General features: G+C 35.4%; 1 protein-coding gene across 5 annotated transcripts in view; it reads left to right on the top strand.

The window, feature by feature from the left end:
• The window catches only part of TTC37 (tetratricopeptide repeat domain 37), an 84,750-nt gene extending 64,254 nt beyond the window's left edge, over positions 1 to 20,496 (top strand). For 4 of the 5 annotated variants that reach the window (XM_035014877.1, XM_035014880.1, XM_035014879.1 and 1 more), the window contains 6 exons: positions 813 to 934; positions 2,696 to 2,854; positions 8,196 to 8,348; positions 12,638 to 12,768; positions 14,457 to 14,580; positions 16,489 to 20,496. In XM_035014877.1, the coding sequence (XP_034870768.1) occupies positions 813 to 934; positions 2,696 to 2,854; positions 8,196 to 8,348; positions 12,638 to 12,768; positions 14,457 to 14,580; positions 16,489 to 16,563 (764 nt within the window). In that variant the 3' untranslated portion in view covers positions 16,564 to 20,496. The remainder of the gene's footprint in view (positions 1 to 812; positions 935 to 2,695; positions 2,855 to 8,195; positions 8,349 to 12,637; positions 12,769 to 14,456; positions 14,581 to 16,488) is intronic. The other variant, XM_035014881.1, reaches the window with a different exon arrangement.
• Positions 20,497 to 25,026: the final 4,530 nt, after the last annotated feature.

The raw sequence follows: 25,026 nt of genomic DNA, 5'->3' as shown, positions 1-25,026 counted from the left end.
CCTGTCACCAAAACCAGGCAAAGACTTTTAACAGGAATACTGTGGAACTACAAATGCAGAAATTCATAATAAACTATAGCAATTCAAATCCAACAACACATAAAAAAGGTAACAATACATCATGATCAAGTGGGTTTATCCTAGGAATGTTAAGTCGCTTTACATCTGGAAATGTAATTTACCATGTTTATAGTTGTAAAGGTGCTAGACAAAACTATATACTATACTTTATGATTCCGTTTATGTGAAATTTTAGAAAATGCAAAATGATCCATTGTGTCTGAAAATAATTAGTGGTTGCCTGGGACAGACAGTAAGAGGAGAGGTATGTTGGGGACAGAAGTGATTACAAAGGGGTAGGGTGAAAATCTTCATGATGATGAATATGTTCATTATCTTGATGGTAGTGATGGTTCATAGATATATGCTCATGTCAAGTCTTCAGGTTGTAGAGTTTGAATATGTGCATATGTGTAATTTATCGTATGTCAGTATGTCACAGTATTTAATTTTTTCAATGAATTATTTTTAGTTTTACTGTAGATAAAGTGATTTTTTATGTAAATCACAAGTCTATAAAGTTTTAAGTTATTCAACCACAAATATTCCAGCCGTGAAACTTTTCAGAAACCTGGCACATACTAGAATGGTCTGTGGTATTCCTTACTAGAATGGCCTGTGGTATTCCTATAATACATTTAAGTTTTAAAAATCGTATATGTCTAATTGTAATACTTCTTAGCAACTGATTACTCCTCTGAGAACACATTATAAATTGCAGAAGAAAGTAACATTAACATTTTTGTTAACAGTTAAAGACAAAGAATTCCTTAAGGATTATAACCAATCTCTTGAAAAGTGGTCTCTCTCCCAAGCTGTCACTGGTCTAATAGACACAGGAAGAATATCTGAAGCTGAAGCCCTCTGCACAAAGGTATTATTATGAAATTGAGCATTGAGACTTATGGATTCTTATCTTACTTAGAAGATAACATTAAACATGGAATGCACAGTATTTAAAGGGCATATGATGGTGGTGGTGATGATAGTGATGATGATGATACCACCCAGCATTTATTGAGTACTTCCTATAAGCCTGTCAGTACACTTAGCAGTTTGTATTTGAACTTCCCAAGAATATATGGCATAAATACTATTATCCCCTTTTTATAAATGAGTAAACTAAGGCTTAGAGAGGGTAAGTAATTTGCACAGGAGTTCACAGCTAGAAAATGATTGAGTTGCCATTTGAACTCACATTTGTCTGACTCTAGGACTCAAGGACTTAATAGGTCTTTGTTGGGGAGAATACCGTTATGGAGGCCGTATTTCCTTTTGATTTCTGGTTACTACCTTCAGAATGCTGTATTTTCTGGCATCTCTAAAGCTCTGAACCACATAGAAAGACAATGAGGAGTAAGTGGGCAACTGGAGCTACTTAGTAGTTACCTTGTACATACCTGGATTGTAGGCTCTATGTGTAAATCCTTAGCACCTTGCCTAACACATAGTAGGGGCTCAATAAATATGTATTCAGTGAATGAATCAGTTTCATAAACTTACTCAGAAATAATTGAATGGATAATGTGGGTTTTAAACATTACTTCTTCTGAAAGCATCTTTTTTCATAAATGCTTACCAAGTCGAGATTGTATTTTCTTTCTAGAAATTTTTTGGGGGGGGGGCAAGGGGGTGTGGGAGGAGATGAATTTTACAGAGAAGGAAGAATGGATCCTTGAAGATCCCTTTGGTGTTTGAATTCTCTGAAAAGCAGAGTAATGAATTTTCTCTCTTATCTAAGAAATTCCATCTAAATTCAGGACAGATTAGTATTATGCAGTGAGTGTTTAATAAGCAACTGACAGTTGCTATGCTCTCTCTGACAGAATAAGGGATACTTTTATGAACCTGACCATTTTTTTTGTGCCAATTTCTTAGAAGAAAGCAATCACATATATTTAAGACTATGACTTAATTAAAAAAATAAAGTATGTTATTGAGGGACCAGCAATAAAGAAAGAAATGTTTAAAACAGTGGAAGACTTGTTTAGAGAACTTTCTTAAACTTCTTCGAGATATATATATATGTATATACATATATATATATATATACATACATAGGAGGAGATACATATGCATATATGTAATTCTATATGTGTATGTGTATAAATAATGGCTTAGGGAAATGGGTAAATGGGTCATTTCTCTTACAGTGTTTAGGAAGTCTGTGCCTAGAGAGAAGGACATCTAATGAATATCTTTGTGAAGAGATTGAAAAAGGAAAAAAAACCAAAACTATGGTTTATAGCTCTTCCTGTATAGTTTCTTCTGATAAGGAATAGTGTTAGCCTTCACTGTTAATTTTATGTCTTCTGAATTCACCTATTTACATTCAGAACTTAAGTTTTTCAGGATATCACCTAAGAATAAAACAAGTCAAAGGGACAAACTAAAATAAATGAATGAATTAATTAATTAAAAACTACAATAATAGTATTATCAATTTTAATTTAAATGTGGAGTTTGATATTCTCAAGATGTTCATTGTTTTATTTATTTTACTTTTGCAGTTCTTTGTATTTTATTAAGAAAAGGTTAAATTCAGATTTTTTTTTTCCAACATGGGGAATACTTAATTGCCACTTAACATTCAAGAATCTATTTGATGTATTTCTATTTGGGGTTTAATTTTTAGAATTTAAAAAGTAACCCTGATCAGCCAGCTATTATCTTACTTTTGAGACAAGTTCAGTGTAAACCACTCCTGGAGTCACAAAACCCTCTCCCAGATGCTGTCCTTGAAGAGCTGCAAAAAACAGTCATGTCCAACTCAACTTCTGTTCCAGCTTGGCAGGTAAATTCTCTCCTTTCTTACATGAGTCCTGAATTAGAATCCTTCATTATACTAGATGAAGGCAGGGGTTAAGCTCCATTTTATTTGTCTTGTCTTTAAACTCACCATGTATCTTTCATTTTCAAGATTTAAAATATGTTGTATTGTGATTAGGGAGACTGAAGAAGTTTAATACTAATTTAGGATCTGCTACTACACTGCTTCAAAGCTTAAATTGTTGATTATAAATTTCCTCGATTTAAAACAGTGTTGAGAATACTGTCTTTTACATGGTGTTGATGTAAGAGAGCTAAAGAGTGTTTCAAACATTTTGTCATAATGGTGTTAACTCTGTTGTAGAGAGGATTTATGTGGTTTTTCTTTATTTTTCTTAGCTGCCACGTAGGTAACTCATTTCCAGGATTTTAATGGTTATTTAGTGTTTTTTTGAAATAGTTACTGATGCCTGAATCAACAGAATGTCCTTTTAGCTGGCTCTGGTTATCTGCAATGACAAACATGTAGTGATCACCATGTACTTTATTCTTATTGATGTTAAAACACAGAAAAACATGTAATTACTGTATTCAGTTTACTATAGTTTCCTCTGTGCTCCAGAGAAAGTGTCAAAGGGGCTTTTTGATGTCGATTTAACAGAAGCTTATTTTACTATAATTTTTTCTTCATTTTGATCTTTTATTATAACAACTTTTTGATGTTCCTGCTTAAAAAGATTATCTAGTGGCATAAAGTAGTTGGATTATGCAAGCTAAGCCTGCTTTTTGCTTGTAATCATTGGAGAAAGATGGTGCTTTTTATCCCCTTTCTTGAAGTTTGCCATATGAGAGTTAAGATAATTTAATTCTAAGGTCAAATGGATACTGATGATTTCATATTCTTCATCAAGAAGAAAAATACCTTGTCAAACTAAAAGGGAAAAATAAAAGATAAACTTTATAGGAAGTAGAGTCTTAAGAGATAGCGTGTGTTTTCTTTCATAGTATATAATTCACAAAGGATAGAGTATAAAAGTCTTAAAAATACCATTCATTACATTTTTACTTACATATATGCCTTTTTAGCTGTCACCTATACCAAGATACAGAACATTGCCAGTAACCTAGTTGCCTCCCCATGACTTTCTCTTTGATTTCTCCCTACTTCAGATAAAAAGGAGAAGCACTATTCTGACTTCTGTCACTTCTTTCTAGTTTTGCCTGTTTTTGAACATCATGTAAACGGACTGTTCTTTTGTATCTGGTACTTTCATTCAGCGTTGTGTGCGGGACTCATTTAGTTGTTTCATGTAGCCATAATTTTTCCATTTCATCTTATGAATATACACTTGATGGTATTTGGATTATTTCTAGGTTTTGGCTATCATGAGTAATGCTGCTGTGTCCGTCCTTACCTATGTCTTTCAGTGGGTAATAAGGGATATGTATGTTTACTCTAGTAGATCCTGTCAGACAGTCTTCTAAAATGGTTGTCCATTTGATGTTCCCACCAGTAAATTTTGAGCATTCCAATTGCTGATATTGCTAGATGTGGTTAATATTTCCCTTTTCAGTAGATAGGTAGGTAATAGTATCCTGTGGTAGTTTTAACTTGAATTTACCTGACTAATGATGTTGAGCCACTTTTCATATGCTTATTGAACCTTTGGATATCCTCTTTATAAAGTGCCTTTTATTTTTCATGGGCTGTTTTGTTTTGTTTTGTTTTTTTACTGATTTTTAAAATTCATTATATTTTCTGGATTGAAGCACATTTTGGGTATTTGTATTGCACATATTTTCTCATGTCTGTACCTTGGCTTAGCACTCTGTTAATATTATTCTTTGGTGAATAGTTCTTAATTTTAATGAAGTCTGACTTACCATTTTGTAATGGTTAATGCTTTATTGAAATGTTCTATTTAAGAATGCTTTGCTTACTTTAAGCGCCTGAAGATATTTTTCTGTTTTCCTTTAGAAATTTTTGTTTTGGGGCACCTGAGTGGCTCAGTCGTTAAGTGTCTGCTCAGGTCATGATCTCAGGGTTCTGAGATCGAGCCCCACATTGGGCTCCCTGCTCGGCGGGAAGCCTGCTTCTCCATTTCACACTCTCCCTGCTTGTGTTCCCTCTCTCGCTGTGTCTCTCTCTGTCAAATAAATAAAATCTTTAAAAAAAAAAAAAAAAAAAGAAATTTTTGTTTTACCTTTCACATGTTAGGTATATGATTCATTCAGTGTTGATTTTTGTTAATGTTGCAGGATCCAGGTTCATTCCTTTCTTATGTGTATCACATTGTCCCAGCATCATTCCTTGAAAAGACCATTCTGTCCCCACTGAACTGTAGTGATGCTTTTGTCATAAATCAGGTGACTGTATCTGTAGGTCTTATAGGGCTCCCTCTTCTTTTCCATTATCTGTTTATTCTTGCTTATAGCTTTATAATTAGTTTTTATGTGTGGTGGTAATATTAAGACCTCTGACTTTTTTTGTTCTCTTTCATGTGTCTAAAGTCATTTTAGGCTTTTTGCAATTATATATGATTGTCAATTATCCTGCTTCCTTCCCCCACAAACAAAAGCCCTGCTAGGATCTTGATTGGAATTGCATGAATCTGTAGTTTAATTTGGGGAGGATTGATAAAGTAATACTACTGAATTTCTCTATCCACAAATGTGGTATTTTCCTCAAATTATTTGGGTTCTAAATTTCTCTCAGTGGTGTTTTACAGTTTTCATTGTAGAGGTCTTTTACATTTTTATGTTAAATTTATTAGTAGTTAGTTGATATTTTTTGTTTGATTACAAATGGTAATTTTTTCTTGTATGCTTGCTCCAAATGCTTAGAAATGCAGTTGATATTTATATGTTGACCCGCAACAACCTTGCTGAATTCACTTATTTTTTTTGAAATGATTTTAGGTTTTCTGTATACACAGTTATTTCATTTGTGAATAATAAAGTTTTACTTTTTCTTTCCAATATTTGTGTATTGATTTTTTTTTTTTGCCATATTGCACTATTTAGAACCTTGAATACAGTGTTAAATAGAAGTGGTGGTTAGACAAGTGAACGTTCTTATTCTCAACCTAACGTAGAAAGCATTTACTATTTATAATTAATATGATTTTTGCTATAGGTTTTACCTGATATATATTTATCAGATTAAGGAAGTTTTCTTCTATTCTAAATTTGTAAAAGAGATTTGTTTTCTATCATGAATGGATGTTGAGTTTTAACAGATCTTTTGGGGGATCATCTATTAGAATGGCTCTTTTTTAATTATTCTGTTAATGAAGTGTACTGCATTGATTTTCAAATGCTACACTAACCTTGCATTCTTAGAAGAAATCCTACTTGGTTATGATGTATTATTCCTTTTATATATATTGCTGGAGTCACTTGGCTAATGACTGTTGAAAGAATTTTTAATACCTATATTCATGAGAGAAAGGCTTGTAATTTTTCATTCTCATAAGGTCTGTGTTAGGTTTTATTATCTATGTTATTAATTTTCCTTTTCTTTATTTTCTTAAAGAGTTTGTGTGAGAGTGACATTTATTTCTTTAATGTTTAGAAGAATTCATCATTGAAGCTATTTGGGCCAAGAATTTTCTTTTTTTTTAAAGATTTTATTTATTTATTTGAGAGCCAGAGACAGAGATAGCGAGTGAGAACACTGAGCTGGGAGGAGAGGGAGAAGCAGGCTCCCCACTGAGCAGGGAGCCCGATGCGGGGCTCGATCCCAGGACCCTGGGATCATGACCTGAGCCGAAGGCAGACGCTTAACCGACTGAGCCACCCAGGTGCCCCTGGGCCAAGAATTTTCTTTATGGGAAAGGTTTTTTTTAAGATTTCCTCTTTTTTTAGCATTGTTGAACTACAGGGAATTTGTCCAGCACATCTCAATTTCAGATTTATCGGCATAGAGTTGTTCATGATACCTTCTTTGTAATGTTTGGAAAATCTGTAATGCTTTTTCTTTTTTCATTCTTATATTGGTAATTTGTGTTTTCTAAATTGTTTTCTTGATAATAAGCAGTTTTATTAATTTTTCAAAGAACCAACTTTTTGTTTTGTTTTTCATTATACTTTCTTTACATGTTATTGACTTCTTTTCTATGTTATTTTTGCTTTCTTTGGATTTAGATTTTTTTTCCCCTAGCTTCTTGAGATAGAAACTTATAGCATAGATTTTCCGTCTTTCTCCAGTATATGCATCCCCCAAGATTTTATGTAGTGCTTTCATTATCATTCATTTGAAAATGTTTTCTGATTTCCATTGGGATTTCTTCTTTGATCCATGTAGGTCTTTTCTGTTTGTTGTTTTTTTTTCATTTTGGGGGGAGGGGTGGTTTTTTGTTGTTGTTTTTTTAAGAGAGAGAGTGTGTGCACGAGTGAGAGCGAATGGAATGCAGGGAGAGGGAGGGAGAGAGAGAATCTTTAGCACAACCCTGAGATCATGATCTGAGCTGAAATCAGGAGTTGGACACTTAACCAACTGAGCCACCCAGGCACCCTGATCCATGTTTTTTTCTGAAGCATGTTGTAAAATTTCTAATATGGGAGAGGATGATTTTTTTTTCAGTTATCTCTTAATGATTTTTAGTTTAATTTCACTTAATCAGAGTAGACTATATAATTTCAGTTCTTTGAAATGTGACCCAGCATATGGTCAGATTTAGAAAATACACATTTTCACTGAATGTGTATTCTGCAGTTGCTGAGTATAGTCTTCCAAATATATCATGTAAGTCAAGTTGATTATGTTTAAATCTTCTATATCCTTACTGAATTTTTTGTCTGTTTCTTTTACCGTTGCTGAGATAGGTGTATTAAAATCTCCAACTTTGATTCTGCATTTCAGTGTTTTTTTTTCCTTTCATTTCTGTCAACTTTTGCTTCATAAATTCTGTGTCTTTATTAGGTGAATACAAATGTAGGAGTGTTATCTCTTCCAATTAATTGATTCTTATTCATTATGAAACAGACCCCTTTATCTCTTAATATTTCTTGTCTTAAAATATACTTTGTTGGAGGTTGATACAGCTATACAAACTTCTTTTTGATCAGTATTTACATGATATATCTGTTTTTACATTCCATTTTGATTTTGTTCCTGACTTGCCATCATGGAAGACTCTTTAACAGTTTCAAGTGGTGTGGCTAGTAAGCTATTGCTGATAGAGTGGGCAAGATGTCTACTCCTTTCTTAACCTGTGAATTTTGGATTTTTGGAGGCACAAAACTTAAAAAAATTAAATTAAAAATTTAACTTCATCAAAGTGTATTGAATTTATTGGAAATAGAGTACCAGACTATGTACTAAATTAAGATTTTTTTGGTTCTGTTCTCTTTCTGTTCCTCAGTGGCTGGCGCACATATATCAGTCCCAAGGAATGATGGGTGCTGCAGAGATGTGTTATAGAAAGAGTCTACAAGTAGCATCCCAACAGGGCAGTTGGAGTGGGAAGCTGTCGAGTCTCTTGAGACTAGCTCTGCTTGCTTTAAAAGCCTGCATGGTAAGATCATATTATAATTATGATCATGAAAAACTGATTCTTTTATTTTTCTTTAAGATGGTAGTGCTTTCTGTTGAGTTCCTGTTGTTTCATCACCTTCTCGTGTGGCCTCCTCATAGACTTTGTATTTGGGCTTTTGGTGGAAATAAGAGTCATATAAATCCATAGATTCCAGCAGAACATTGTCATTGTTTGGGGAAGAAAAAAACAAAACAAAGATTGCAATTTAAAGTTGAATTATGGCAGAATATACATACTTGTTTCCTGTTGATAAATTAGAATTAACCCAGGTACTCATCTGTGACAAACGTGCCAGTAATTTAACCTTTCAGTCATTTCTCAGTTAAATTTGACATTCTGTAAGAAGGACTTCTAGTAATTTTTGATTTGACGTCTGTTTTTTGATACAAAGTTAGGTATATTAATCTAGAAGTCTTTGGTACTAGTATGGAAAATTCTTTAAGATAAATGTTTAAATTGTGTGCTTTGGGGGGCAAACTGCTGAACAGTGTATATGATATTCTATTTGAGTGTTTGTGTGTGTGATACATATTAACTTATTTCATATTCACAGTAATCCTATTTTATAGTTGAGGAAATCAGCTTGCAGTTTAGTAATACCCATATATACCCCATCTTCTCCCACCACCCACTACAGCCACAAAAATTATTTTCTCTAATGGCTTTGGTTCTGGTTATACCATTTACTACCTGTGAAAACTTCAGCTGTTTAGAGCCTTTCTTTTTCCTTGTAAGAGTAGAGATAATAATACTACTTTGCCTTCTTATAGGGTTAAATATCAAATGAAATAACATTTACAAATGCCTTTGTAAACTTTAAAACACTGCTCGAGTCTAATTATTCTTACTGTAATAATTAATTTGACACCCAGCAGTTGTTGTAAAAGAATATGAGATGCATGTTTCTATGGTAAACACCTGGCAGTGTGCAGAGGATGAGGATTGTAAAATTACACTTTTATGAGAGGCTCCTGTGTGTGCTATAATATATGAATAGGATATTAAACTGAGAGGTTCAGCTAAGATATTAAATACTAGATTTCAGGGCTCCTGGGTGGCTCAGTTGGTTAAGCGACTGCCTTCGGCTCAGGTCATGATCCTGGAGTCCCGGGATCGAGTCCCGCATCGGACTCCCTGCTCGGCGGGGAGCCTGCTTCTCCCTCTGACCCTCCCCCCTCTCATATGCTTGCTCTCTCTCATTCTCTCTCTCTCAAATAAATAAATAAAATCTTAAAAAAAAAATAAAATAAAAATAAATAAATAAATACTAGATTTCAGAGATAACAGATTCCAAAATGAGATATAAGATCAAGGTACAGACTTCCAAAGTGAGTAGAAGCCTAACCTATAAGGAAGCTATAAAAGGATTAGAAGTTGGAGAAGGATTATGAAGAAATTTTTGGGGGGAGAGCTATTGTGTTTTCCCCCCATCTCTATGGCACATTTCCACCCACAGATGCCCACAAAGGTGAGGAAGGGAGAAAGTGTATATTTTTTGCTTTCAGTCTGTGCACAATTGGGTTTCATCCTCCAAGGTAACTGATTATGGGATAAACAGCTGAAGAGTGAATAAATAAATTAATTAATTAATTTAAAAAATAATAATAATAAAAGAATCTATCTGAATTCTCTCAGAAAGGGAGGTTTTGATGTGTGGCCTCTGAGGTCCTGGAGGCATATGGACAGGTACCTGACATAATCTCAGGAGCTTGTGGCTCTCCACCTGCTGTGTTAGGACAGAGGAAAAGAGAGTGTTTTGGAAAATGAGCACATGCTCTGGCAGAGAGTGGTCTGCAGTAGGTGAATCCCAAAGGTGGATAGGAGTATATGCTTGGGTACAACATGGAGTGAGTGAAGGAGAGTTGCTGTGACTTGGGTTTGGCAGCACTCCTGGAGTTTGTTGGAATGAGTGAGTGGTGCCAGTGTGAAAATGAGTTGGCATAGGAGTTATCTTAGATCCTATCCAGTAGGGCCTCCTAGAGGAGTGATGGGATCTCGGCAGAAAGGCAACTAGAGGTTTCCAGATTGTTTAGAGGATGTGGAGAGTAAGTGAAATAGAGTATATTTGTCCAGGTTAGTGGAGCTGCAGATGAACAGGACTGCTTCACAGGCATGTATTCTATGCAGTTGCCCAGGGCTCCACACTTGGTCTAATGCTCTCCAGTCACCATCTTGAAATTCTTAATTATTTTTGAACAAAGGGCCATGCATTTTTATTTTGCTTTGGGCTCCACAGATTATATAGCTGGTCCTGCAGATAAGAGACTACCCATGAAATTGGGAGTCTCTGATAAAGCCAGGAAAGCCTGGATGAGAAAAAGAGATTGAAATACCTATCAGGCCTAGAGAGCAAGGCATCATCGTACAGTAGCACCAGTCAAATACAGACTTCCGGCATTTCAGTAGCTGTCTGAAACTACAGTTGGCAAGAAAAGGTAAATGTTGGGATGAGGAGCAAGCCATCTGCTGCTATCTGTAACTATACCCTGTCTGGGAACTGTAGTGGGACAGGGTGCAAATACTACCTTTGAATGAAGGTTGAAGTATTGAAAGGAAGAAGATATTCTAATTAAGATTGTTTGTGATGACTCTAAGAAAAGTAGGTATCAGAATCACAGAGCCTACTGTAATATACACCCAGGGACAGAGATAAAGTGCTTCCTCATATAACAAATTTTAAAGACACAATGGGAGACAAAAATGTGCATTCTGTTGTTTAATATACCCAGTACATATAGAAACTTTTTCCTTATATAGTAATCTTTGAGCTAACTTTATAGAATATTTTATATGAGACTATATTATAAAAGCAACCAGTGAGAGCTTAAAAATATTATTAGGAATGAGGCACCTGGGTGACTCAGTTGGTTGAGTGTCGGAGTCATGATCTCAGTATCATGAGATGGAGCCCTGTGTCGGGCTCCATGCTTAGCGCAGAGTCTGCTTAACATTCTTTTCCCCTCCCTCTCCCTCTGCTCCCACCCACCCCCACTCTAAAATAAATAAATTAATTAAATCTTTAAAAAAATAGTAATATAAAAAATAAAAATGTATTAGGAATAGTCTTATTACTTTTGGGCTTTGCCTTATTTTTTTTGTCAAATGTACCCAAGGTCTCATTGCTTCCATCTTTATAGAAGATGCTTTACAATTTATTTTCAAATTTATTATCTTTATAGCTTCCTTTTTCTTGATTACATGCATAATAATGTATTGCCTGTACTGCACTCAGTTTATTGCTCTAACATTTTTTTTTATAATTTAGTGTTTGAAATGGACTCATCCTATTGACTTTATTAAAATGTGTACTCTAGATACCTGTAAATATGAAATCTTAGTTTTTAATGAACATTTGAGGGTTTTTTTTTTTTTTTTTTTAAGATTTTATTTATTTGCGAGAGAGAGAATGAGAGACAGAGAACATGAGAGGGAGGAGGGTCAGAGGGAGAAGCAGACTCCCTGCTGAGCAGGGAGCCCGATGCAGGACTCGATCCCGGGACTCCAGGATCATGACCTGAGCCGAAGGCAGTCACTTAACCAACTGAGCCACCCAGGCGCCCAAACGTTTGAGGTTTTTAATGAAAGATTTTAAGTGCATTTTTTCTTCTAACATAATTCAGCAGACTGTTCACCGTTTTATCTTCACGTTACTGTTCTTTAGAACACACTTATCTGTTATTTCTGAGTCAGTACATATTGTAAAAAACTAAAGTTTGCAACATAAGTGATGTGTAGATACCTTAACATTTTCCTTATAAAGTGAAATTCTTTAAAAAGTTCTCAGTATTGATGAGTTTCATTTATCTGTGATCTGCTTTGTACCTTTTTTCTATTTTGGGATTTTATTAAAATATTTAATTTCAGCCTTCTCTTTCTCCTTAGATAATTTTTGAAATGTGGGACTTTATCACTACCAATTAAAGAGTCATGTTAAATTGAGTTTTTTATATTTGTTAGATCCCAGAGGCTTAGTGACTGATAGATTTTATTCACCTATATAGTAGAATAATGCATTTTCTTTTAAGAAATATTTTAGTGTTTTTTAAGTAATATTCCTCTTTGAAACCTTCCTTTTTTCCAGTCTGCCCTGTTCTGTAGCTCTTTAAGGGCAGGAATCAGATCATAATCATTTTGTAGAACCATGGCCCCTGTAGCATGTACATGGTGACTTGGACAAGTAGGCACTTAATAAATGAGTGTTGAATTTCATTCATTTAAGATAAACATGTTGAAAGTCTCGATTTAATATATGTCTTATATTTTTACAGGCTAATATTTCCAATGATCACTGGTCATCTTTGGTTCAAGAAGCTACAACTGAGGCCTTGAAACTTTGCTTTTGTCCATTGGCTGTCTTTTTACAAGCTTTGTTACAATTCAACCGCAAAATGGGGGCAAGGTATGAAGAATTCTTGTTCCCTTTTTTTCTTGGAAATGTTTCTTCACTTTTAGTCCCTCAAGGAAACAAAGATTTAGAGTCAGTGTAACAAACTTAGTGTTACTACTTTGGAAAGGCTGTCGAAGTAACCAAGTAGGAAGAAAGCAAAGTCTTATATTTGTTTTACAAAAAATAATTTGGTACACAGATATAGAATATGAGAGATTGGGCATGATAGCATTTCAAGTGAAGAAGGGCTTGGAGTTTTGCTGTCTTCAGATATACCAACAGTGTAATGTAGATTCTAGAAACAAAAATACTGAAGTTCAAGGCTAGATTGACTTAAGTTCATGCAAGGTACTAAGCTATGAAAAAAAAGTAATGAATATTGAAAAGACAGAATTATGTTTATAAATAATGAGGTTTTTATATCTAGAAAAACTCAAAGTTTCTGAGATTACAATATACAAATTTTAGTGATCTTTTTATTGGAAGGTGAGGATGGGGTCAGAAATAAATTTGAAAAAAATTACTTAAAGATCATATGGATGAAAAAACAAGCAAGAACATTTTAAAATTCTGAGAATAAGATGAAGCTTTAATGGATATTACACATAATACAGAGCAACTATAGGTAAAACTGGTTTAGGAGCATTACATTTCTGCAACGGGATAGATATTGTAGACATAGAGCTTAATACATATAAATATGTGGCAGAGATCACATCAGCATCCCAAAATAGGAGTGAAGGAAGAATTAAGGCTATGGCTAATCAGCAGTTCCAGAACCATTTAGTATTTATTTACTTTTGGTCATTTTTTTGTATGACTAATTTCACCCAGAAATGTTTTAGGCTATAATTTGTACTTCCTAATGAACTCTTTCTGCTGAAGCTCAGTGTGGGTGACTTAGAGGGCCTTAATCTCTACCTCCTTGTAATCTGTTAGCACCTCCCATAATTTTTATCACCACCAAAAATCAGTCCAAATCAACATACACGCAAAGAAAAAAACAGTGTGCTTACTGTGTGATTCATATGTAGATACATCTTCAAGACAAGTTCTTTAGTTTCTGCTTCAAACCAATTACTATTTATAAGATCCTCCTATTCAGCATTTCTGAAGTTACACAATTTTTGTTGTGTCTGTTAGTACGGAAGTCTCTGGAGTCATAGGTGTTAGTAAATAAGGAAAGAAAAATTAGAACACAATTGTAAATCAGCCTTTTATTACATGGGTTTACATATTGTACTTGTCTGTTAAAGCATATACTAAAAAGCCTGATATACACTTTGACTCTGATGTAGATTATTTTTGTATTGTTTATGGATTTGTTTTCAGTCTGTTTTCAAAAAGGATTAGAGGTAGAGCACTCAGAAGTGCTTGTAAAATAGGAGCCTTTCCCCTCTTCGATTTGGAATGAGCCTTAATTTACTTATTTGCAAAATGAGAATAGTAATAGCAAGCTAACCTTACAAGGTAGCGAATGTTCAATGTGACCATATGTGTAAAATACTTAGTGTCATACCCAACACATAATAAACACTTAATAGATATTAGCCATTATTATTACCTTTATTCTATGAAAAAAAATTCATGAAGGAATCAGTACCACGTGGGCAAAAGAATGAGAAAGATAACGTGTGTGAGACTAGTATATGAGATATCTTCTGTTAATTTAGATGCTTTGGACTAAATATCTTTTTCAGAGAGACGCGGCGACTTTTGGAAAGAGTGGTGTATCAGCCTGGGTATCCCAAGTCTATTGTATCAACTGCACGTTGGTATCTACTGAGACACTTACATGCCAAAAATGACTACGAGCTTATTGACGTAAGGCCTTGATTTTATTCAGAATATTTCCTTTTGGATCTTTGTTGGAGGAGGGGTGAGGGTTACTGTCCTGTGCATTGTAGGATATCTAGCAGCATTCCTAGCCACCCTAAACACTAGGTGCCGGTGGCACTATCCTCTTCCCTCTACCCAACTTGTGACTACCAAAAATGTCTTTAGACATGCCAAATGATACCAGTAATTGCCCCTCGTTGAGAACCACTGATTTAACCTATGGGAAGTACATTCTCCTGATGTGCTATGTAGAATAAGAAAGTTAAACAAAGGTACTAGGTGCTGGTTGTGGTATTTTTTATGACCATTGCACTGGAAGCAAATATATAGATAGGTTTGGAAGTAGCAGGATTTAATGGGATCTTGATACTATCTTTGGAAATATTATTTTACTTGTCTTTTCTATGACATGCATGTGACAGTTTCTACTCCTCATGGGATAGCTCTGGTATCTAAATATATAAACATATATGTATGTGTCTCTAAAATTCTTTTTAAAAAGGTAGAGTATATAAAACACATATAGGTTTAAGATTCTCATAACTTGAGCTTATAATTTATAAAATACAATGAATATTAATGAGAAGCTTTTTAAATATCTAAAGCACTTGAAATACTGTTTGCCTTTCAGTGAAACACAGTATTAAAGAAATATTAACAAAAACAATGCTTGGAGAAAGGCATTCTAATTAACATATTGCAAACCAAAAAGATAGAACTTGTGTGAATGTTGGAGATAGTTTTCCATGCTTTTCTTGCATTTCTAAGCATCCTGTGAGCGGATGACCTGACTGCTCTTTGTTCCAGACTATCTTTTCAAGGATGTTTTTATAGTGAGCCTTGGGAGACAGACGTGTCTCCCTCCAGAGTAAAGGGTAGGCCTATTATAAAGGATTCAGGTCTCCTGGGCTCAGGGTTCCTCTCTTGTAATGCAAACCAGTACGGTTGTGGGAATCTATATACTTCCATCCGGGTCACCTGTGTGAGTCTTAGGGGCCAAGGGGAATAAATGTAAATGTCTTGATCCTCATGCAGTTTGTTGTACCATGAGTGTTAAAGACCTTTGTCTCTGACCCAGGAGAACCGTGTCTTTTGGCAGTATCCATGAAACTGTGCAGGCTAACTTGTTAGCTTGCAAGTAGAGCAAAATCTCAGAACCTTCACAGGGTTCGAAAATGAACAACCAAAAAGTTTTAGTAGTCGAATGAGCAACCGAAATGAAATGTTATGGTTTGTGGAATTGGTGAAAACCTTGCAAAGCTTCTTGATAGAGCCTCGAATCTAGAACCTCAATTCTAAGCTATGGTTTTAAAGGAGAGAAGTATTGGGGCACCTGGGTGGCTAAGTCGGTTAAGTCTCTGCCTTCAGCTCAGGTCATGATCCTGGAGTTCTGGGATGGAGCCCCCCATCTGGCTCCCTGCTCAGCAGAGAGTCGGCCTCCTTCCTGCCCCCCGACCCCTCGCTCGTGTTTTCTTTCTCTCCCTTGCTCCCTCTTTTTCTCAAACAAATAAAAATCTTTTAAAAAAATTAAAGGAGAGGAGTATCATTTGCACAGTTCTGTGTATAAAGTGGTCTTCCGGGTAAGGGTTTATAGATGACAGTATTAAAAACAAAACCACCACTTTAATTTTATACAGTGCTGATGAAGGGTAACAGTCAAAATGTTGCATCTATACTAATTGAGCATTTGAGTAAATTGTGCTTATCTTTGATGTTGGCTTTGGCTAAACCATTTATTTCAGCAAACATGACTGAAAAGATTGCAGGTAGTCACTTTTTCTTGTGTTGTTTGATATTGCTTGCTGCCTTTTGGCATACTTGGCTTCTATGAATTTAAACGTAGTTACTGTTAATAAACAAAATACTAATGTTCCTATATGTGATTTCCCCTAGGTGCTTGTAAACAATGCCAAAACTCATGGAGATACAAGAGCATTGGAATTGAATCAGAAATTGTCCTCACAGTAACAGTATGTTATTTTATAGTAAGCAAGCAAAGAAAAAGTTATTAGAAAGAATCAATGAATCAAGACTGTTCCCTAAAGCAACATTTAAAAAAGAATAGTTATAATCATCCATTCCTAATTTAAATCTAAAGACATTTAAGTTCTTAAGCTAGGGATTTAATTTTTCAAACACTCATAACTTTAATTTGAAAAATATGTTTGATTTTGAGAAGCCCATAATGAAAGGAAAAAACATGATTCCCTTAGGTGTTCATCAATAATTTGTAAACCATTCTTTTCTCCATCTTGCATTGTGCATAATAAGATATTTTTTGTACCCCTTTACAATAAAGCGTTTATAGCCATTTTCCAAATAATATGCAAAAGGAGATTAGCACAGTGCAGAATTTTACTTCTTAAAAAATAAATTGAAGGATGTAATTTCTTCTATGAACTCTGGAGTTCAGGAGACCAACTCATCATAACATCTAAATAATCTTACAGCCTATTTTACTAGTGGTTCATTTCAGATTCTGTTGAAGAAGTATAATGTAAATGTTGGTGAGTTTAGACTGCTAATGGATATGTTTGTATAATTCAAAACACTCCAGGTGTATGGCTGCATTAAAAAAATTAATGGAAAATTTTGGAAAATAATGCCGACAGTGTTTAATTGATCATGCAGTTTCTTCAATTATGACGAAAAGACTTGAACTTTCTGAAATAAGAAAAAAACACAGTGTCTTATTTTCTTTATAGTATTAATATCAGATATAATTTCTAAGTTTCAAATTTTAAAACTTGAAAGCACGTTACGTATTTTAGTTTTTCAAAAAACCTTTTATATATCTGAAACAACTGTATGTTGCTTACTTTGGATTTGTGGCTTTAAAAAATATTTTCAGATATTTACATATACTATTTGTTGTATGAAAATGTGTGGTTGTACAATTTATGTATGCAGTTTTTCTAAATCAGCTTTATGGTGTTATTTTGTGAGATAATATAAATTTATAATATTCTGTAATTAAATTTTGCTCCAAAGGTTAATCTATTGAACTAACTATAATTTGGTGAATTCCCAAATTTGGCTGAATATTATCCTCATTCAGACCTATGCAATCAGAATCTTTAAGGATAAGGGCCTAGGACTCTGCATGATGAAGGCATGCCTAAGAGATTCTAATGTTCATTCGGGTTGGTGAACCACTGGATTAATCCAATGATGATTATTCCCTTTACTTTTTTCTTTAAAAGAATCAAGCACTTGCCATTCTCTGCCCATTTCTTCCGTATCCTCACAACTGTCCAGCTGATTCAGTTCTTTTGACAGCCTGGCCCACAGACTTAGCCAGAGATGAGCTGCAAAAGGTTGCCTGGGCCTCTCTGGTGCCCGTGCCCTCCTCCTTCCTCCGGCAAGCACTTTAGCCTTTACCCCAGAATGGCCTGGATCTATTTTCTTCAATGCTTATGAGTCAGTTCTTGTTTTCCATCTGCTTTCTGGGGTGTCACTTGCTTCACAAGGTTACTTTCTCCTGCAGTATGGACTTGGTTAGTCTTTGCTCCAGGCCTGTAGCCAGGGAGTGACCTTTTGACTAAGTTGCCTAGTTCTGGCCTCCCGAGAACCTCAGACCCAGGTTTTCTAGAAAGGAAGGTTCGAAAACACAATAGTTAATACCATCTCAGGTAATTCTTTTTGCGTGGATGTACACACATCCTGTCTTTTCTTTGTTCTCTTAAGATTACTGTCCAGTTACTGTGAGGCTCCATTCATAAATGTATGAGTTTTACAGAGGTTACTTAATGCCAGACCTTTGCTAAATGTTTTAAACATTGTCATTTAATCTTAGTAAGTAAAGGAAAATAGTGCTAAACACTATACTTAAAGCAAAGAAAAACCTGAAATGGAATCAGTGTTATCAGATTCTAGGAACTTAAAAGTAGCCAAAATTTCCCTTCATTTTATATGTGAGTTTAGAGAAATTACATTAAAAGTTATTTCCAGAAGTGTCAATATTTAGCATTCATATTAGATATTTCCTTATTTGAGAATTATAGTGCATTTTTGCTAATTTTTATCTACCTTTTGGCTCTTATTAATTAATTAGGTATTTATAGTCCAGCTAGACATCTGATAATCATTTTCTGTGGGAAACATATATTTCAGCTTATGAGTAAACTTTTAGAACACAATCTACTTGCTTGAGATCACTTATCATATTTCTAAACTGTCCCTTGCATTAATTTCTGGTCAGGATAAAAAAAAACACACCTTAGTTTAAAATACTATGCCCTTTTTTCAGTTTGAAATGAAACTTCCTTTCATTTGGGAATCTACACAGAACAGCATTGGACAGAAATACCCAGGTTCTCCATTAAGGGACTTAAAAGATACGGTTACCTAAACTAGCATTAAAAAAAAAAAAAAAAAAAAAAAAAAACTACTCTGAAACATTAGGTAAATATTTACTGATGTGTAATATATGAATATGAAAAGATACATGTTTGGTTGCTTCATAGAAAAGCTTGATACTTGTTTTGGGGACATTTTATAGGAACACAAAAATGAAGCATATTTTATGTATGAGTCAGAGGGACTTGCAGATCTATATCAGTTTTTGCACACTTTAAAAAATGTGGAACTTTGTTTTGGCATAGTTGACCCTGTCTCTCTACAGGTCTTCCTTTTTTCCACTTTAGTTGCTAATGAATAGAAAGCTTCTCAGATGCCCATATGTAGACTCAGATGCTGGTTATAAACTGACCATCAATTTGCAGGAGAGGTTTTTTGGTTTTGTTTTGTTTTTTATATTAGAAAGATACATTTGTGTATCAGATACAAGTATAGGATTTTCTTCCCATATATGTATTTTTAAAGACTTTTTATACAAAGAAGGTAAAAAGTCAGAAAATTCCCTTATTTAGAGTATATACCTTATTTTTGGTTTTGAAAATAGAGTCACTTAAGATCTATTGCACTGAAAATCCACTCAAGGTGTCTTACTGTCCCTTTGCTATGTAGTAATGGGTTTTTCCTCTTTTGGGCTGACTAAAATAGGAATTTTTGAATAGCGGGGTTTTAAATTCTAATGTACCTAAAAAATATCCTATACAACTATAATTTTTTTAAAATAAATGCTAAGTTATCTTTAGACCTCAAAATGTTTTGAGGGAACTTAAGAATAGAATCTCTTTAACAAACAGCTGTTATGAAACATTTGAAATCCTTTTTTCTTTTATTTTCAGTTTAATTGAATTGAAAATATCTATTTGTTTTAGTGAAGGGATATGATGCCAGGAGATGGATAATAAAATTGGAGTATCCCTTGGAAAAGGGGTTGGGTTTCATAGTACTTCACCGGAGTGTTGAAATAATTTGCATGTCATCATCTCTCCTGAGTTTGAATCAGTACAAAAGTTCGTTTGGGCTACATACTTCCCCTGTATATAGTACCTATTATAAAAACATATTTAAATTATTAATTTTTCTGAAGAGAAGATGGGCACCAAAAAAATATTTATCTTGCTATTTCTGCTTATATGGGAGGCGGAATAATGGTTCCCCAAACTTGTCATGCCCTAATTACCAGAACTTGTGAATATCTGGCTAAGGGGCTATGCAAATGTGACCTTGACATGGAGAGATTATCCTGGATTATTTGAATGGACGCAATTTAATCACAGAAGTCCTTAAATGTGGAGAGCCTTTCTGAGAGTGACAGTGGAAGGTCAGAGGTTCGACATTGCTGACTTTGAAGATGGAGGAAGATGGTTCCAGCCTTGGAATAAAGGCAGGCTCTAGAAACTGGAAAAAGCAAGGCAACTTTTTTTCCAGTGGATTTCCCAGAAAGGAATGTCGCCCCACTGGCACCTTGACTGTAACCTGCTGAACTCCCATGTCGGACATCTGACTTATACAGAGCTGTAAGATAATAAATTTACATTGTTCTTGAGCCACTAAGTTTGTGGTAATTTGTTATGGCAGCATAGAAAATGAGGGCATTGCTCACTGTGTATATTGTTAAAGTGAATACACATTCCTTTGAAGTTGGGTTTCACTAGATCACTGAAATTGGGGATTATCATCTTAATTGTTGCCCCAAAAAGGGGTCATCAGATAAAGATGATGAGTTATTAAAAATGGTCACTGTGAAAATATAAATGTCGTAAGTATTTGACTCTTAAGAATATGTGGCTGTTTATTGCTGTAACAGTATCTGAAGTATTCTCGCTTACCATGCTGCCTGCAGCACAGAATCACCATAGAGTTGATCAGGTACTTCCCTCTCATTCTCTTTAAAAGAGCTGCATTAAATTATACTCACAAAACCTAAGTGGTGTGTTTCAATCTGGGTTTCAATATTTAGTGGGTATGTGACTGGATAAATCTTATGTCTTGGCCTTTAATTTTTATGTAAATATGTAAAGTCGGGCCTTGAGCTAGATTTCTAATGGCAGCATTCTGTTATTCTAAGGTCACCAAGGTTTTCTAGGTCCAAAATGAGCTGGAGCAAAATACTGAAGCTGCTTGGTGCGGCACCTGGGAAGCAGCAACTCTGGTTTCCACTAAACGGGGGCCCCTCTTGTGCTTACAAACCTAAGGGAGAACCCCTTTCCAAAGATGGTTCCATTGTAAAAAATAGTAGTTAATCGGTTGTAGGTATTAAGACTCTGAAAAAGAAAGTAAACCTGCACTCAGGAATATTGTAATGGAAAACAGCATCTATGAATGGTTGAGTGTAATTACGTGTGCCTTCTACGTGCCAAATAGTTACACTTCATGCAGAAAGAGCACCCACAGTATATAAAATAAGCACATTGTTTATCTGACTCCCTTGTGGCTTAAGTAACTTGAGTTTCTAAGACCCTGCCTTTTTAAATGCCATTTCCTCCCCTTTGATCATACAAAATTATGGTGGTTGCTTTCTTTATGGAGAAAATATGCCACATAGTTTAGTATCAGGCCTGATACTAAACTATGTGGCACATTTTATAGGAAAAACCAGTATATACAGGTTTTAAGGTTCTAATCTTAATTTTTCTGTTTAATAGATCAAGAAATAGTGTACAAATAGTCTTTACAAAAAGATTATTTGCTGGCTTCAAAAGTTTGGAAATTAGCCTAAAAAGTCAGGTGGTGTGGGAAAAAAAGATATGGTTATAGGTTCTATCTTTGCAGACTGAGTTATGTGTTTCTGGGCACAAGAGAAAAGCCAGATGGAGCAGAAGATTTTTCGTGTGCAAAGAAGGAGATTAGAGAGAAAGTATACTGCTGAGAAGGCAAATTTATATTGTCATGAGCAGCTTCATTGTTTATTTCTGAATTGCTGGAGGCCAACCCCATAGTGCCTCAGAACAAGTGCTATTTATATATGGTTGGAAGGCTTCTCTATCTAAGGACGAGGCTCAGAATGATTTATTAACTCACTAGAATCAGATTTATGATAAGCAGTGGTGAATACTTTGTGAACATTGGGAAGTATGCAGGCAGGAATAAGCTTTTGCGCAAGTCAAGTAGCTTCTAACAAAGCCAAATAAAAGCCGCCATTGCAGAGCATGTTGACAATGTCACTTGCTTCAGCGGAGGAGCTTTCTGTGCCGATGAGGTGGCAATCATTGCCGAGCGTGCACGGGCAGGGATAGATAGAGTGCCCACTGTGTGCCAGGCTCTTCACACTTTACCTCGTTTAAGCCTCACATCCTTCTTTACAGTAGATGCTATCCTCATTTTCAGAGCCCAGCCCCCCAAAAAAGGAAGCTCAGAGATTACTATTCTCTCTATTCTTAAGTAAATAGAATTCCAGTACTGTTGTCTGATTTTGTTAATAACTGCTGACACCTCAAATGTCAATGAGTTGAAGTATGTGTCTTTGGGACTGACTCAGTTATCCTGCCAAGTTGTATTCTGATACTGCCATTTACCTAGTGCCGCTATCTGAATTCTAGAAAGAACCTAGGAGGAAGGAAACTCCTCCAAAAGACTAACTTGGCAAATTTATTTTTCCTCCAGCTTTACTTGCAAATTTAAACCTATGCAATGATGAGGAGTACTCCACCCTTGTCCGATTTTGAACTTAATAGAAACAGACCGACAGTGAGCTAATTGTTTCATTTAGTCCTTGATAACATCACAGGGGCCAAACCTTGGTTTCCTCTTTGGCATTATTAATCTCTCTTCCATGAACTTTCTTTTGGCCTCCCATATGTGTTAGGTACCTAGCACTTTCTTAGTTTTTAAAGACCTTGTTTTACTTATCAACTAATCCCTGCAGAGGAGGTAATCAATAAAAGCTCCTGGTTGTGTTTTTCTTCCTTTCTGAGGGTTTTATGTTGGTGTTGTGAATACTTAAAAGCCTTTAAGTGCTAAGCAATGGAATTTAGGCATAAGAACTAGATAGATTCCTTGATATAGGAGTTGTTCTGAGTTGCAGAAGTAGGTTTGTCAACCACCATTCACATGTCTCCAAAAAGGCCCCACACACTTGAAGTCCATCCCTGAATGTCTCCCTTGTGAAAGCAGTGCATTATTTTTTGGAAAAGCATCTGACAGTTGGATACTAATGACTTTGACCTGATAATAATGGCTTTTGGGTTTGCTTTGATGGCCAGAACTTACAGAGGAAATATGCTTCACCGCACCTTGGCATCAGCATCTTGTCCCGCTCCAGTCAATGTCTATAAGGTTTCTTACATGTTAGCCACCCTCCCCAGAGACAAGAGAAAGAAATGCTTTTAATGCAGAGGAATACTTGCTCTTTATAGTTTTGTTCCAGGAGAAATCTATATTTTGTACTTCTTTTTGCTTTGGTCCAGTGCTAGATTATTGCAAACCAAAGTATTTCTTCTTATACATAGTGCAAGGACCTTTATAAACTCAAGTATTTTTAGACACTAATCTGAATCAGAGTTGGATGAAAGAGTACCATGGAACTCGTCTTTCCCATCAAAATTAAAAGCTCTGTTTATTATTATTACTAATCGGTACCAATTATCAAGCACAACACCTACTATTTACCAGATACTACATTAGATGGTCTACATATATTTAGAGAAATAATACAGTAGAATGTTTAAGAGTTCTTTTCTGGACTAATGAGTTCAAATTCTGGCTGCACCTCTGATTAGCGGTGTAACCTCACAAAAATTACCTAATCTCTCTGCGCCTTAATAGTAGACATCTCTTTGGAGGATTAAAAGAGTTAATCGAGGTAAAGTGCTTAGAGAAGTCTTTGATAACAAGGTAGGTATATTATTATCCCCATTTTAAGGGAGGAAACTAAGACTCCAAAGTTAGAGAACATATCCAAAGTCAGGCAGATAGTCACTGGTGCCACAGTGGTTTCAAACTAAGATCTGTCAGACCTCAAAACTCCTCAAGACTTCTCAGCATAGATGTTTAAATTATTTTTCTGTTTTCTCAGTTTGTGTCTTTTGGGACTGTAAAAGAGGACTTGGTTTCTGACATACTGCTGATCACATCAATCATTTTTTACTCACACCGTTTATCACAGTATAAATAGCTTCTGAAAATGAAGTAGCAGAATCAAGGAATGGGTTTATGGAAATTTTAGTCTAGGAAGTTAGAAAATTTCATGACTGTATATTAAGGGAAAGATCTGAAATAAAAAATCTTTACTACAAATGAGTGTGACCTTAATCTGGAGAGGGAAATGCCAAACTGGGCAGGGGCCAAAACAGTCTAATATTTTTCCCGACAACAATTCTGCCTCTCCCTGGGAGAGCTCAGCACCCTTTCTGCATCTGAGAAGATGCAACACTTTTTTTTTTTTTTTTTAATGGCTGGAAGGGGAAAGCATTTACAACTGTTCTCCTACTGAATTGTGTGATGTACCCACTTTTGGACAGGGTCCTCTTCAATAGGTGGGGATTTAATGCTGGGTCTGAAAGCATTACTGGAAGAACTCCAACTTGGTACCATCTGCTAGCAGGAACTCACAGGGAAGACTGAAATCCTCAAAAGATGATACTTCCTCTCCTACTTCGCTGTCACTGTCCTCAGTCACCTAGAAACTTCTAGGTTCCTCCTTTGCCTGTCCCCTCAGTGTTCTCTGTCCTCAGGGATTTCCCATGGTCTCTGTTTCTGACAGTAGTCTTCATGTCCTTCACTCCCACCCCTCCCAACCCCAGGTGGTCTCTTCCTTCTTCATCCATAAGTCCAAGTCCTATTTCCATGCTAGATCTTCAGTTTAGATCTCTCTCATGCTCCAGGTCATATTTTGCAATCACTGCTGGATACCTCCCCTTGGACATCCCATTGATACTTCAAAATCAATTAGTTTAAAACTGAGCTCATTATCTATATTCTTCTCCATCATCTCCCTCTTTTCCCATCCAAATTTGCTTCCCACACTGTGTCTGTAATCTGTTGTCCACGCTACAGCCAGAGGGATCTCTCTAAAATGCAAATCTGATAATGTTACTCTCCTATTTAAAATCCTTCAAAGCTACTCTGGGTCTTGAAGAT

This window comes from Mirounga leonina, unplaced genomic scaffold (assembly GCF_011800145.1).
Source record: "Mirounga leonina isolate KUSES-001 unplaced genomic scaffold, KU_Mleo_1.0 Mir_168, whole genome shotgun sequence".
Lineage (NCBI taxonomy): Eukaryota > Metazoa > Chordata > Mammalia > Carnivora > Phocidae > Mirounga > Mirounga leonina.
Note: the sequence above shows the minus strand (reverse complement) of the source record. Positions and strands in the feature narration are given on the sequence as shown.